Source organism: Urocampus carinirostris, chromosome 3 (genome assembly GCF_059441175.1).
Source record: "Urocampus carinirostris isolate Australia breed hairy pipefish chromosome 3, RoL_Ucar_1.0, whole genome shotgun sequence".
Classification (NCBI taxonomy): domain Eukaryota; kingdom Metazoa; phylum Chordata; class Actinopteri; order Syngnathiformes; family Syngnathidae; genus Urocampus; species Urocampus carinirostris.
The window spans coordinates 7,373,608-7,389,802 of record NC_142351.1 but is presented as its reverse complement, the minus strand read 5'-3'; the positions used below and the strand labels follow the sequence as shown (position 1 = coordinate 7,389,802).

The 16,195-nt window shown below is 43.1% G+C and overlaps 2 protein-coding genes across 4 annotated transcripts in view; both read right to left on the bottom strand.

Annotated features, from left to right (window-relative positions):
* LOC148368495 (partitioning defective 3 homolog B-like) overlaps positions 1–6,377 on the bottom strand; it is a 237,983-nt gene extending 231,606 nt beyond the window's left edge. For both annotated transcript variants that reach the window (XM_088330519.1, XM_088330520.1), the window contains exon 1: positions 5,947–6,377. In XM_088330519.1, coding sequence (XP_088186645.1) covers positions 5,947–6,063 — 117 coding nt within the window. In that variant the 5' untranslated portion in view covers positions 6,064–6,377. The remainder of the gene's footprint in view (positions 1–5,946) is intronic.
* Positions 6,378–7,803: 1,426 nt separating this feature from the next.
* LOC148368494 (general transcription factor II-I repeat domain-containing protein 2A-like) lies at positions 7,804–10,547 on the bottom strand. 2 transcript variants are annotated; one of them, XM_088330516.1, is made up of 2 exons: positions 9,057–10,547; positions 7,804–8,987 (listed from the first exon to the last, which is right to left on the bottom strand). In XM_088330516.1, exons 1-2 carry the CDS (start codon positions 10,258–10,260, stop codon positions 8,413–8,415), a joined length of 1,779 nt encoding a protein of 592 aa, XP_088186642.1. In that variant the 5' UTR covers positions 10,261–10,547; the 3' UTR covers positions 7,804–8,412. The 2 variants fall into 2 exon arrangements, with proteins under 2 accessions (XP_088186642.1, XP_088186644.1); XM_088330518.1 differs by having other exon boundaries at positions 7,804–9,863; positions 10,026–10,547.
* Positions 10,548–16,195: the final 5,648 nt, after the last annotated feature.

Genomic DNA, 16,195 nt, shown 5'->3' with positions numbered 1-16,195 from the left:
TATTGCAAACAACAGACCATTATGACTGCATCCCCTGATCTAAAACCTACACGAGGGCAAGGAAAAACTCAAAAACCTCAAGTCATGTTAATTTGTTTGGCCCTTAATCACAAAGAGTCTCAAAGGGCTGCACAGACCCCAGATTATTGCAAACTACAGACTATTATGACATCATCACCTGATCTAAAACCTACATGAGGGCAAGGAAAAACTCAAAAACCTCAAGTCATATTTATTTGCATAGCCCTTAATCACAAAGAGTCTCAAAGGGCTACACAGACCACAGATTATTGCAAACCACAGACTATTATGACACCATCACCTGATCTAAAACCGACATGAGGGCATGGAAAAACTCAAAAACCTCGTCATGTTTATTTGCGACACCCTTAATCACAAGGAGTCTCAAAGGGCTATAGACTACAGACGATTATGACAGCATCCCCTGATCTAAAACCTACATGAGGGCAAGGAAAAACTCAAAAACCTCAACATGAGGAAATCGAAGAAACCTTGAGAAGCGACCGCACATGTGGTATCCCCCTTTCAGGATTACCAGGCAAAGGATGTTGCAATTACAAATAATACAGAGATATTGTCCACAAAAAGTATAGGTTATTCATATGCTATAGCGTAGAAGTGTGTTTTAAGCTTAGATTTAAACAAGAAAGAAAAAAAAAAGAGAGAATGTAATATGAGAAAGAAATAAGAAAGAGAGGGAGAGTAAAACAGAGAGTGTGGGACAAAGAAGGAGAGAAAGAGAGAGAAGACAGAGAGAGAACGTGAGAAACTAAAGAGATCAAAAGAGAAATACTGAAAAAGGGGGAAAGAAAGAGAAATAAAGAAATTCAAGGATAAATTGAAAGCGAGAAAGAGAGAAAGGAAGGAAAGAGGAAAGATGGAAGTGTAAAAAGAGAGAAGGGAAAGCAAGAGAAAGAGAGAAAAAAGAGAAAAGGAAGAGAGACCAAAAGAAGGTAAAAAGACAAAGAGAAAGAAAGAGACAAAGAGGAACAAAGAAGGAGAAAAAGAGACGGAAAGAGTAAAAGAGAGAGAGAGAGTGAGAAGAAAGGGGAGGAAGAGAGAGAGAAAGAAATACAACTACAGCGTCTTTGTGAGAGGCAACCTCAAGTGGACATATTTCAACCTGCTGCTCGTTTTTCTCTTGTGCTTCCTTTAGCGTTGTCTCGCGGGCCGGATTCCATACCTTAGCGGTCCTGTTCCAGCCCGGGGGCCTGCCTGTTTGACACCCCTGTGCTAGTTAATAACAGTCTTAGGCATCCAGGATCAACCTACCGCATCCAGATCCCCAGTTCTCATGATCTGGGGTGTCGAATTCATATAAACTTGGGGGCCACATGGTAAAAACACTTTACGGACTAGTGAATTCAGGAGAGCGAGAGGGGGAGATTAGGACGTTGATGGGGGAGAAAGAGAAAGTGAACAAGAGTGAAAGAGTAAAAGAGTGTGAGACAAAAGAGCAAGGAGAAAAAGAGACAAAGAGAGTAAAGAAAAAGAGAGATAGGGAGAAAGTCGAGTCAAGTCCTGTTTATTTGCGACGCCCTTAATCACAAGGACTCTCAAAAGGGCTGCACAGACTACAGATTATTGCAAACTACAGACTATTACAACACCATCCCCTGATCTAAACCCTACATGAGGGCAAGGAAAAACTCAAAACCTCAATCAAGTCCTGATTATTTTTGACGCCCTTAATCACTAGGCGTCTCAAAGGGCTGCACAGACCACAGACTATTGCAAACCACCAAGTTCAAGGGGGCCAAATAGTTTCGCAAGCCACTGTGATATATAAATTATTAAACGGTATTGGATCTCTTAACCACATGGGTCGTGGGGGCACCAATGTGGACGCAAATCTCCGACTACCTCTCCTGGTCTGCAAACACCAGAGCGGTGGTAGGGAAGGCCCAGCAGCGACTCCATTTCCTGAGAGTGCTCAGGAAAAATCATCTAAAACAGCAGCTACAGGTGTCCGTTTACAAAGCCACAGTGGAGAGCATTCTAACATACTGCATTACGGTGTGACATGCTGGGTGCACGGCAGCAGACAGGAAAACGCTTCAGAGGGTCATCAACACAGCCCAGGGAATCGTTGGTTGCTCTCTACCCAGTCTGGAGGACATTGCTTGCTCTCGCTACTTTAGCAGAGCAGAAAACATCATCAAGGACTTTTCTCACCACCTCTGGCAAGCGTATAGGTCACAAAAAACAAAAAAAAACAGACAGTTTCTTCCCCAGAGCCATTACCATCCTTAACACACACCGCACAAAAAACTGAAACTACTCTCACTTTGCACAATGTTGACTATTTCTGCACTAATACGATCCCAAAACCGTATGTACCATCCTACATGCCCACATTTCTTGTGTAAATATTGTGTAAATTATAACCTTCATCTTCCTTTTTCCTTGTACTGCGATTGGCTGGCAACCAGTTCAGGGTGTCCCCTCCCCACTGCCCCCCTGACCCTTATAAGGATAAGCAGTACAGCTAATGAGATGAGATCTTCCTTGTTCCTTTATATTGTGTAAATCATAACCATATCTTCTTTCTTCCTTTATCTTCTTTATTCTCTTTTATCCTCACTCTCAAATGTGAAACTGGAGTGCCACGTCCAATTTCGTTGTCACAATATGTTCAACCCATTTTGTAACAATGACAATAAAGGTATATTCTATTCTATTCTAATCAAATTTGTAAGTACCACTTGGGGCGGCAGTGGCTCAGGAGGTAGAGCGCTCGTCTTGGGATCAAGAGACCGCAGGTTCGATTCCCGGCTCCTCCGTGTTACATGTCGAAGTGTCCTTGGGTAAGACACTGAACCCCTAATACCCCCAATATGCAGGTTAGCGCCTTACATGGCTGCACGGCCGCTATTGGGAAATGTGAAGCACACTGTAAAGCGCTTTGGGAAGTCTTGACTTGAAAAGCAGATCATTTCATTTCAGTCCACTGTGTTCAGTTTGTGGCTTTGTCATGGTTTGGGAGGATGTCAAAACTTTGAGAGAGTCGGAGCCAATCCTCAGCTGAGGTAAACATCTCATTAACAAGTTCAACGTGCCATAAACAAGGCCGGCAACAGTGATTAAAACACTGTCCTGAGAATATGGAGTTGATGCGGCAGTGCAGAGCCGCACTGTCCTTGAGATCCTAATAGGAAGTCAGTGTCCAAGATGGCTAATTATCATGGCTGTTAAAAGAGATCTGGAGGCCCCGGGTGTAATCTAATCACGCGCCCGCATTTAAACTTTTTTCCGGATCGATGGGGATCGGAGGGACGAGTGGGCTGTCAGTGAAGTCCGGCTCGGTGCGTTCGTCACCCTGCCCGGGCGGGATGAAGCTGCAGAGCCAGGAGATAAGAACGCCGCCTGTCACCAATCCTAATCCCCCATCACTCAGGACAAAGCCTGGCGCACATCCCAGGCTGCCGCCACACACGGAGCCATTCGAGAGTTCATTTCCACCTGCTCTCTCAGATACCAAAGCTTTTCACGGGAAGCTATTGTTCGTGTCGAGAGAATAGAGAATCGGTCATCATCGGATGATAGACAGTAACTGTACGAACTAAACTACAAATCACCGTATTTTCCGGGCAATGTTCCCTCTAAGCTGCATGTGCACTACCCAGAGCTTTTCCGCGCACAAGAAAATCGAGCCAGCTCACAAAAAACAGGGCTCCAAATTTCTAATTAATAAGAAAATTAAGTCAAAGTTACAGTGCATGAAGGTAAAAATACACGGGTTCCCCTGACGCTGTGTTCTAAATGCGGTATTTGGAAGTCAAGGTCGAAGTAGAACGAAGTTGAGTAACGTCAGTAGAGTTTTTCGAGAACCGGCTTCTTTGGCTCGGCTCACTAAAAAGAACCGGCTCTTTTGGGTCCTGAACGGCTCTTCAGGTTGTTTTTGCTTCTTTAATCCCTACATGACCAAATAATATGTAAAAATTATGCACAAAATGACAAAGGAAGGGGGGTAAATAACGCAAAAAAAAAAAAAATACCAAAATGAAAAAGCTGAGAAGAAACTAAAGGAGAGGAAAGGGGGAAAAAGGAGGAGGAAATCTCATCTCATCTCATCAGCTGCACCGCTTATCCTCAATAGGGTCGCGGGGGTGCTGGAGCCCATCCCAGCAATCATCGGGCAGTGGGCAGGGGACACCCTGAACCGGTTGCCAGCCAATCGCAGGGCACACGGGGACAGACAACTCACTCGCTCATTCACACCTAGGGACGATTTGGACCGGCTAATTCACCTGAAATGCATGTTTTTGGAACGTGGGAGGAAACCGGAGTGCCCGGAAGAAACCCACGCAAGCACGGGGAGAACATACAAACTCTGCACAGGAAGTCTGGAGCTGGATTTGAACCCACGCAGGAGGTTCCCAAGACATGAACTGTGCCGCACATGCGCTAACCACTGCGCTGCCGTGCTGCCGGAGGAGGAAATACCGTAATACCTGAGGAGAAAATATTCAGAAAAAAAGCCAGAAAAAAAGAAAAAAAAATAAAGGAAAAAAGGTAATAGAGAACAAAAAAAGTAAGAAAAAAGTAACTGCTAGGGAAAAATAAACACAATGAAAAATGTTAGTATTGTGCGACAGCAGATCACAGAAAAAAAAAAAAAAAAGGAAATCTTGTGAAAGAATTGTTGTAAAAACAAATGACGTTTGTAGGCCGTACAGCCTTTGCAATCGTACATTAGTCAATTCATCTCATCTCATCTCATTAGCTGTACCGCTTATCCTTATTAGGGTCGCGGGGGGGGGGGGGGGGGGGGGGTGGAGCCCATCCCAGCCATCTCCGGGCAGTGGGCAGGGGACACCCTGAACTGGTTGCCAGCCAATCGCAGAGTCAATTCATTCAAAAGTGAAAAATCATTTTGCATTGCCGGAAACTCGATGTCATTTTTTGGACATGTTTGATAATGACTTAGTTGCCACACTTGGGATTGCTGTTGCTCACTGTTGTTTCAAGCGTTGCTCACCGACTTTGTGTCAACACTCAGACCCGTGGAAAATGACATGGAACATTGCTCACAGGACATATATGTCTCTTTTAATGAGTACAATTGGCATGGATGTAAGAGTTTGCTCGTGCAAATTTCATCTGTGTTGTTCGAATTCTGATTCAACCTTGACAGAGTTAGGCACTTACACCATTTTTAAGCTTTTACAGCAAATGAAGACCGGCTATAAATGCTATGAATCGGTATCGGTCCTGAAAAACCCATATCCCACTTATCCTCAGTAGGGTCACGGCTATCTTCGGGCAGTGGGCAGGGGACACCCTGAACTGGTTGCCAGTCAGTCGCAGAGACAGACAATTCACTCGCTCATTCACACATAGGGACAATTTGGACGCAAGCACGGGGAGAACATGCAAACTCCACACAGGAGGTTCGATCTCATATGAAATGAAATCTGCATTTCTATAGCGCTTTTCAAGTCAAGACTTCCCAAAGCGCTTTACAGTGTGCTTCACATTTCCTAATAGCGGCCATGCAGCCATGCTTATTCGGGGCATTAGGGGTTCAGCGTCTTACCCAAGGACACATCAACATGTAACACGGAGGAGCCAGGATTCGAACTGCGATCTCTTGATCCCAAGACAAGCCCTCTACGTCCTGAGCTACTGCCGCCCGACCTCAGAACTGAACCACCGCGCCACCCTGCTGCCCCCTATCGGTCAATCCTTTCTAAATACACACTGTCCCTTTAAAAAATGTTATTTTCTTGCACTGTAATATAAAAGGCAGGACACTTCCGGTTTTCAGCGTCACCATGTCACGTGACGTGTCAACTATAGTTTTTTCTACATGAAAACAAAAAGATATATGAACATATATTTCTCCACGCATTCAATTTTATGATATTTGTGTCTTATGAACGCAAAAAAACGCTTTTTATAACAACAAGGGGCTCGACTTACCTCATCCAAAATCCTCCGGTATCTTCGCGTGGATTGTTCGCTTAAATCCCGGACGGTCCAGTCGGGTTTACACGGAACCACCACCGGAGTGTCTCCAAAATTCACAGTCACGATCATATTCACAAAATATCTCCCCTAAACGTCAATTGAGGAGTGGGAGAAGTCCCCCTCCCCTGTTTTAGCGGCCTGTTCCTCGCTGCGAAGCGACAGGTGCTCCTAGGTAAGCACAGGTACAAATGGCGAGTTTCTTCGCCGCTTTATCGGCTTGGATAAATGTTGAAATCTTCGTCAAACATTGTCCCGAAAACAGCTCGCCGCTTTTGTGTCACCAACGCGGGGAAAGACGCAAGTGTTCGGTCATGTTTGGTCGTTGAAAACGATCAAGTGTCGAACCCGGAAGAAATCACAGCTGTTGGGCGCTTCGGGCACAAATCCCGTTTCCGGAAATGCTACCTGGCTCCTGTCCAGAGGTGAATTTGAGATTTTGACACCCAGAGAGTCGAGCTGGTTAAAATTTAAATAATAAAAGTCAAGTCAAGTCATGTTTATTTGTGACGCCCTTAATCACAAGGAGTCTCAAAGGGCTGCACAGATCACAGATTATTGCCAACCATAGACTATTATGACACCATCCCCTGATCTAAAACCTACATGAGGGCAAGGAAAAACTCAAAAACCTTAAGTCAAGTCCTGTTTATTTGTGACGCCCTTAATCACAAGGAGTCTCAAAGGGCTGCACAGATCACAGATTATTTCAAACCACATACTATCATGTCACCATCCCCTGATCCAAAACCTACATGAGGGCAAGGGAAAACTCAAAAACCTCAAGTCAAGTCCTGTTAATTTGTGACGCCCTTAATCACAAGGAGTCTCAAAGGGCTGCACAGACTAGAGACTATGATATCATTATCCCCTGATCCAAAACCTACATGAGGGCAAGGAAAAACTCAAAAACCTCAAGTCAAGTCCTGTTTATTTGTGACGCCCTTAATCACAAGGAGTCTCAAAGGGCTGCACAGATCACAGATTATTTCAAACCACATACTATCATGTCACCATCCCCTGATCCAAAACCTACATGAGGGCAAGGGAAAACTCAAAAACCTCAAGTCAAGTCCTGTTAATTTGTGACGCCCTTAATCACAAGGAGTCTCAAAGGGCTGCACAGACTAGAGACTATGATATCATTATCCCCTGATCCAAAACCTACATGAGGGCAAGGGAAAACTCAAAAACCTCAAGTCAAGTCCTGTTAATTTGTGACGCCCTTAATCACAAGGAGTCTCAAAGGGCTGCACAGACTAGAGACTATGATATCATTATCCCCTGATCCAAAACCTACATGAGGGCAAGGAAAAACTCAAAAACCTCAAGTCAAGTCCTGTTTATTTGTGACGCCCTTAATCACAAGGAGTCTCAAAGGGCTGCACAGATCACAGATTATTTCAAACCACATACTATCATGTCACCATCCCCTGATCCAAAACCTACATGAGGGCAAGGGAAAACTCAAAAACCTCAAGTCAAGTCCTGTTAATTTGTGACGCCCTTAATCACAAGGAGTCTCAAAGGGCTGCACAGACTAGAGACTATGATATCATTATCCCCTGATCCAAAACCTACATGAGGGCAAGGAAAAAAATCAAAAACCTCATCATGTTTATTTGTGACGCCCTTAATCACAAGGAGTCTCAAAGGGCTGCACAGACTGGAGACTATGATGACACCATCCCCTGATCTAAAACCTATATGTGGGCAAGGGAAAACTCAAAAACCTCAAGTCAAGTCCTGTTAATTTGTGACGCCCTTAATCACAAGGCGTCTCAAAGGGCTGCACAGACTAGAGCAGGGGTCACCAACCTTTTTGAAACTGAGAGCTACTTCACGGTTACTGAATCATACGAAGGGCTACCAGTTTGATACGCTCTTCTGAAATAACAAATTTGCTCAGTTTGCCTTTAGTTATACATTATTTATAATGATTAGTAATACTCACCTATGTAAAGACACTGATCATGTTAATGATTTCTAACAATGATTATCAAAAATGACAACAAGGTGGGAAACAGATATCAATATTCAACACTTTATCTCTATTAATCACAGTATTTGTTACATTTTCAGATGATCACTTACATCACTACATTTTAGCAAAAAATATCCCATTTGCACAAGCCACTGACATGCCCTGTTAACAAATCATGAACTATGTTGCAACATGTTTCAAAAAGTTAACAATTATGTAATGTTAAACAAAATCAACTTACATATTTTTAAATATGTAATACATTTTTTATTTCACATTTTGAACTAATGGCCAAGTCTGTGTTATGTTTAACAAAATTATAACTTTTAAATGTCATGAACACACTTTTAAATTGAACACAATTCTTCAATATTTTAATTCAACTTTGCCATGGCACTACCATGTTGTCACTGACTACATCTGGTATCCGTCCTTGGTTAGTGGGAAGACTGGCATTGCATGCTGTTCACCAGTGTGTTGTAATCTGGTGTGTAACTTGACACTGCAACTGTGAGTGAGTCTCTCAGATGTGCATCAGTGAGGCGTGTTCTGTGTTTGTTTTTGATGAAGTTCATGTCAGAAAATGCTGATTCACAGAGATAGGTTGAGCCAAACAGGCTGGCAACCTTCATGGCTGCTGTGCATACTCCACTGTACTTCTCTGTGTCAACAAGGCGCCAAAAGTTTGGTGCAGCCTGGTAGGCTTTGAGATGGAGATCATTTTGCAATGTTATAATTTCAATCTCCACCTGTCCAGCATCCAAGTTGAACGTTGCACTTAACTGCTCAGCAAAGCATGTTGTGTCCCCATTCATGAAAGGGTTGGAAATGAAGAACACACATGGTTCAAGCTGATGAAGGTCACAAAACCTATTCTCAAACTCTTGCCCAAGTCTGTTTATTACTTCAATGTACTTTTCTGCCACTTTTTCAAATGTCTCAGATGCAGAAGCATTGTCTTTCAGCACTGACTGCACAGAGGGAAAGTGCAGAACTTTTTTTCTCTGTAAATCTGCAGAGAATGCATTCATTTTGGCTTTAAATGCATTTAAAGCACTTATCATATCGACAACAGTCTTACCTTTGCCTTGCAGCTGGCAGTTCAGGAGGTTTAATTTCCCAGTAATGTCCACCAAAAATGCAAGGTCAAGTGTCCACTCTGTGTCCTCTAGCAGTGAGACATCTTCGCCTTTGGACTGCATGAACTCTTTGATTTCACGCAAAAGAGACAAAAAACGATGCAAAACTCGTCCTCTGCTGAGCCATCTGATTTCTGTGTGTAGCAGTAGGTCCCCATATTCTGCTGACATCTCCTCTAATAGTACCTTGAAAATCCTGTGCTGCTTTGCTTTGGAGCGGATGTTGTTTATGATTTTCACAACGGGAGTCATCACGTGCCCAAAGCCGATCACTTTCGCACACAACGCCTGCTGGTGAATGATGCAATGGTAATGCAGAAATTTGGGGAAGTCTGGGTCACGTTTACAGTGAGCGATGAAACCTGTCTGTCGGCCGACCATAGCAGGAGCCCCGTCTGTTGTCACCGCTACCAGCTTTTCCAATGGCACCTTTTTCTGCACGAAAAACTCCTTCACCGTGTTATAAATGTCAACTCCTCTCGTAGTTGTCTTTAAGGGCAGTAGTGTCAGGAGTTCTTCTTTTGTGGAGAAATCATTAAACACCATCCGGATAAAAACCAATAACTGCGCTGTACTGCTGCTGTCCACGGACTCATCGCACTGGAGGCTAAACCACTTGCACTTCGCCAGATCCTGCTCCAACTGATCGACCAAGTTACTGGACATAGCTGATACTCGTCTTGCCATCGTAGATGCCCCCAGTTGGACGTCGGAAAGAGTGGAGATTAGGTCGCTTCCATTTTTCTCGTCTTTAAATACAGTGTTAGCAATTAATAACATCGCTTCTTTGACAACTTCTCCATCTGTAAATGCCTTTTTTTTCTTGATCAGAAAATGTGTAGCTCTAAACGAGGCTTCGGTTGCTTTTTGTGAGTTTTTGGCCGGCCTCGTAAAAAAAGACTGTTGCTTACCCAGAGCGGTCTTTAGCTCACGGGCTTTTTCTGCCCGTAGGGCGCTTGCAGGTGGATATTTATCATGGTAGCTTTTGTGACACGTATTGAAATGTCTCTCCACATTGTGCCGTTTTGCTGTCGCCACGGTCGTCCCGCAAATCAGACACACGCAGGTTTCTTTTACAGTCGTAAAAAAGAACTCCTCTTCCCATTCACTGTGAAAGAGATACGTTTTCTTTCTTTTTTCTGCCATGTTTTTGGGGTACGAAAGTGCATACAGCGCCCGCTAGCTTACTCTCCACATCCCACAAGCTCTACTTTACTGCCCATAGGTAAATATTGTGCGCGTTAACCTTAAAGTATTTTTAAGATAGTATTTTTTAAATCTATATACATACAAGTGTGATTAAAAAAATAATAGCAACAGAACAAAATTAATTTTTAGACGCAGCTCTCTATGAGATGTGCTATTTTTGGAACAGGCCCGCGGGCGACTCATGTGGTCCTTGCGGGCGACCGGGTGCCCGCGGGCACCGTGTTGGTGACACCTGGACTAGAGACTATGATATCATTATCCCCTGATCCAAAACCTACATGAGGGCAAGGAAAAACTCAAAAACTTCGTCATGTTTATTTCTGACGCCCTTAATCACAAGGAGTCTCAAAGGGCTGCACAGACCACAGACTATGGCAAACTCCAGACTATTATGACAACATCCCCTGATCTGGAACCTACATGAGGGCAAGGAAGAACTCAAAAACCTCAAGTCAAGTCATGTTTATTTGTGACGCCCTTAATCACAAGGAGTCTCAAAAGACCTGCACAGACCACAGATGATTGCAAACCACAAACTATTATGACACCATCCCCTGATCTAGAACCTACATGAGGGCAAGGAAAAAAATCAAAAACCTCATCATGTTTATTTGTGACACCCTTAACCACAAGGAGTCTCAAAGGGCTGCACAGACTAGAGACTATTATGACACCATCCCCTGATCTAAAACCTACATGAGGGCAAGGGAAAACGCGAAAACCTCAAGTCAAGTCCTGATTAATTTTGATGCCCTTAATCACAAGGAGTCTCAAAGGGCTGCACAGACTAGAGACTATGATGACACCATCCCCTGATCTAAAACCTACATGAGGGCAAGGAAAAGCTCAAAACGTCAAGTCAAGTTCTGTTTATTTGTGACGCCCTTAATAACAAGGAGTCTCAAAGAGCTGCAACGACCACAGATTATTGCAAACCACAGACTATTATGACTGCATCCCCTGATCTAAAACCTACATGAGTAGTCCGGTATCGATCCTATCTCTCCGATATCTGCTCGGGCAATTGGTATCGATCTCGTCGGTCTCTGGCTTCCTGTCTTTCCGCGCCAGACCGCTGCCTAACGTGCATGACTCCCCTTTTCCCATAAAATAAAAGCTTGTGTGAAGAACATCACGCATTTGGGTCCTGATCCTGTTCCGGTTCTTGACACAATTACTAATAACTGTACAATTATTTTAATAATGTTTTAATATATGTGACCTGATCAGTCACAGTAAGGCAAATATCAAATTAGTTTTTTGGTATCAATGGAAAGTCAGAGAAATGAGCTTTAAAATGACACCATAGTCAAAGTTTTATACTGAAGTATTTTGAAAACATGGCCATTCGAATGACGGCTTTCCATTTATTTATTTTTTTGGATCAAAAACCTGAGAAAAAGTTTTTGTGTCGTGTCCAGCATGGTCGCCGTGGCGACCGGCTGGCCCCGCCCCCTGGGCACCAGCTGAAGCAGATCGCCTAATTTGCGCGTTTGCTTCTTAAGGGGGGTTTTGGGGTTTTGAGGGTGCTGGCTCATTGCATTTTCTGTTCTGTTTTGCTCTGTCCTGTTTTGTTTGAGTCGGAGGAAACCTGTGTTTTGCACGTCGACGACTTTTATTTTGCTAAATAAAAGTACGGATCGTTAACGCCAATGAGTTCTCCCTCCCTGCCTCCTGCCTCCCTTCTGGTTTGGTTCTCCTGACATTTTGTTTCTTTTTTTGCAGTGATGTCATTCAAATGTTTTTTACAGTTAAAGGGATTGCCTCATTTTGCTAAGCTGCTTATCGTTTTCCACCTGAGCCCGGTAGAAGTGACACCCGGGATGAATATTTCATTGGATTTAGTGATTTGAAGTCTCATCTCATCTCATTAGCTACACCGCTTATCCTCAGTAGGGTCGCGGGGGTGCTGGAGCCCATCCCAGCAATCATCGGGCAGTGGGTAGGGGACACCCCGGACTGGTTGCCAGCCAATCGCAGGGCACACGGGGACAGACAACTCGCTCATTCACACCTAGGGACAATTTGGACCGGCCAATTCACCTGAAATGCATGTTTTTGGAATGTGGGAGGAAACCGGAGTGCCCGGAGGAAACCCACGCAAGCACGAGGAGAACCTACAAACTCCGCACAGGAAGTCTGGAGCTGGATTTGAACCCACGCAGGAGGTTCCCAAGACATGCCGCACATGCGCTAACCACTGCGCCGCCATCCCTACTAGTGATTTGAAGTGAAGCTGGTAATTTCGTAAGCAAGTTCTTTATGTTACAGTGACCTAAATAACTTTTATTATTGTATGTCGTTAATGCACGTATGTACATGTAACCGCGGTGTACTTGTCCCACCAAAGATCCACATTCACGCTGGACTGGATGATGAGGTTTTTATTACAGTTACTGCAAATGAATGAGTCACAACATTAGCTTTTCTGCTGGCTTTGATCTCAGTAGCAGTTCCCTCTGAAAACTGCCAACAAACCCCGCCTCCCGGTCACATGTCAGAAGCCAAAACCAAACTTCACCCCATACCAGCAGGTGGCACTGTTGGACTCATCCTTGCAGGACACTTACCAAAAACTATACACATATTTTAGCAGCAATTTCAATAAAACAAAAGTTATTATTACACCCGTTACATATATTCCATTTTCGCTATTTTATTTCAATTTCAAATGGCCTTTAAGATGTATGTTTTTGGTGTTGGATTTTATCAAATAAATATTATCCCCGAATATGTCTCATACACATGTTTTTCCCTTATCAGGTTTGCATTTTTTGCTCTGGTGTGACTGATACTCCTGTCATGAACCGGACCAGGAGGAGAACCCAAATGCGTGACGTTTCTCATACAAGCTTTATTTTACGGGAAATGGGGCAGTCATGCACGTTAACACAAAACACCAGTGAATCGGGGATCGCTGGAGAGAAGTTTGGAGTGGAACAACAAAAAGCCAGAGACAAACGAGAGCGATACCAGTTACACGAGCCGATACCGGATAGATGATGTTGATACCAGACAGAACATGGTTGATAGGATTGATAACAGATATAGGAGACTGGGGAGAGATAGATAGATGTCTAGATAGATAGATAGATAGATAGATGTCTAGAATAATAGATAGATGTCCTGATAGATAGATATCTAGATGGATAGATGTATAGATAGATAGATAGGTAGATAGATAGATGGATGTCTAGATAGATGTCTAGATAGATGGATAGATAGATGTCTAGATAGATAGATAGATGGATGTCCTAATAGATAGATGTATAGCTGGATAGATAGATAGATAGAATGATAGATAGATGTCTAGAATAATAGATATATGTCCTGATAGATAGATATCTAGATGGATAGATGTATAGATAGATAGGTAGATAGATAGATAGATAGATGGATGTCTAGATAGATGTCTAGATAGATGGATAGATAGATGTCTAGATAGATAGATAGATAGATAGATAGATGTCCTAATAGATAGATGTATAGCTGGATAGATAGATAGAATGATAGATAGATGTCTAGAATAATAGATAGATGTCCTGATAGATAGATATCTAGATGGATAGATGTATAGATAGATAGATAGGTAGATAGATAGATGGATGTCTAGATAGATGGATAGATAGATGTCTAGATAGATAGATAGATGTCTAGAATAATAGATAGATGTCCTGATGGATAGATATCTAGATGGATATATGTATAGATGTATAGATAGATAGATAGATAGATAGATAGATAGATAGATAGATAGATAGATAGATAGATAGATAGATAGATAGATAGATAGATAGATAGATGGATGTCTAGATAGATAGATAGATAGATAGATAGATAGATAGATAGATAGATAGATAGATAGATAGATAGATAGATAGATAGATAGATAGATAGATAGATAGATAGATAGATAGATAGATAGATAGATGTCCTAATAGATAGATGTCTAGATAGATAGATGTATAGCTGGATAGATAGATAGATGTCTAGAATGATAGATGGATGTCCTGATAGATAGATAGATGTATAGATAGATGTATAGATAGATAGATAGATAGATAGATAGATAGATAGATAGATAGATAGATAGATAGATAGATAGATGGATGTCTAGATAGATAGATAGAATGATAGATGGATGTTTAGATGGATAGAATGATGGATAGATGTCCTGATAGATAGATGTCTAGATAGATAGATGGATAGATAGATACTTTATTCATCCCCGTAGGGAAATTCACACTTCCAGCAGTATCCTTGTGTTGATTATTAACAGGATGGCCTCGGGGTGCTGTGTAGTTTAGCAACAGTGGAGTGGATGACGTCACACGCTAGGCCAAAAGTTCGACGTCCCTGCAGCAGATGAAAATCTTTGTGCCCAGGGTTACACCACCTCGTGTTCACGTAGATAGCGAGTGTGCCTCTTCTCCGCTTCCCGCAGGCTTTTGTGTCCTTGTCCCCTTACACGGCCGAAGCCGGGTAGCTCCACGTTAGCGTCCGGGACGCTAGACGTGAGCCACGTTTCCGTAAAACACTGCAAACTGCACTCCCTGTGCGCTTTGATGTTTTTCACCAGCACAGCCAGTTGTCGGTCTTATTTGGTAAGGAGTTCACATTTTTCAGACAGGACCAGAATGACAGGCACGATACCAGACACTTTCAGACCAGAGACTGAAATCAAAACAGGACGAAACAGACGTGATGGAAACCGGACAGGATACACAAACAGGAAACCGGACAGAGTCAAAACCCACATTTAGCGGGTGCAGAGGTTCGTTGACGGACTGACAAAGGGTGAGTGAGAGTACTGATCCGCAGCTGGTGCCAATTGGGCGCCATGGCAACGGTGACAACTCCGGAGAGACTCATCGTCTGGAAAATACAGTATGGAATTATTGATTACTTGTGTGACATTTTTTAAAGAAGAGATATTTTGTGATTCGCGATTACCCATCATGCTTTGCTGTTACCGTATATGAGGCCCCCGGCTATAGAAAAGACAAATCCTCAGCGATTTTTTTCAAGTGTGTCTTTTGAGACAGGAAGTGTGCCACCCAAAGTGCTGGTGGTCAATACAATCCAGAGATGTTTTTTTTTTCTGGTTTTGTTAGTTTCTCTTTGAGTGCAATTTACAGGGTTGGGTTGTCTGGGTCGATAATACCGTTGATTTGCTTTCAGTCTCTGAGCGCTGCCCCCTTTTCTAAGGAGTGGAATTGACGTCCCGGCGTTTTTTTTGTTCCGTAGGACACCGAGGCCGTTCGATAGCCGCGACTCGCTTGGCTTCCTGCCGTGCCGCTTTATTAGACATGTCGGTCCGCGTTCAGGATGGCGTGCGGGAAAAAGTGGAAAGAGAATCCCATACCTGTCAAGCTGTACTTTTTTGCCGTTTTTTTATACATTTTAAGAAGAAAATTTGTACGGAAAACGCAAATTTGTCATTGATGGGTACCATCCGGTCACCAAACAGCAAATCGATCGAGCCAAACGAGTTGGCCGCGGTAGCCTCTATCTCGGTATCGTTTCTTTCGTTGCAAACGAAGCGAGCGGTTTGATGCTACGGTGCGCATGCGTCTGCCGCCTGGGGATTTCCCATCATGCATCATTCAACATCAGATTTCATGTGATAGTTGTGTAGTGAAAGGAAGTCCGTCTCTTTTCAGAGAAAAAAAGAGAAAGAGAGGGAGAGAAAGGTAGAGAGGGGGGACGAAGAAAGAAAGAGAAAAAAAAAGAGAGAGAGAGAGAGAGAGAGAGAGAGAGAGAGAGGGTGAGAAACAAAAGAGATAAAAAGAAAAAGAGAGAGGAGGAAAGAAAGAGAAATAGTGAAATCGGATGAGAAATAGAAAAAGAAAGAGAAGGGGATACATAGAGA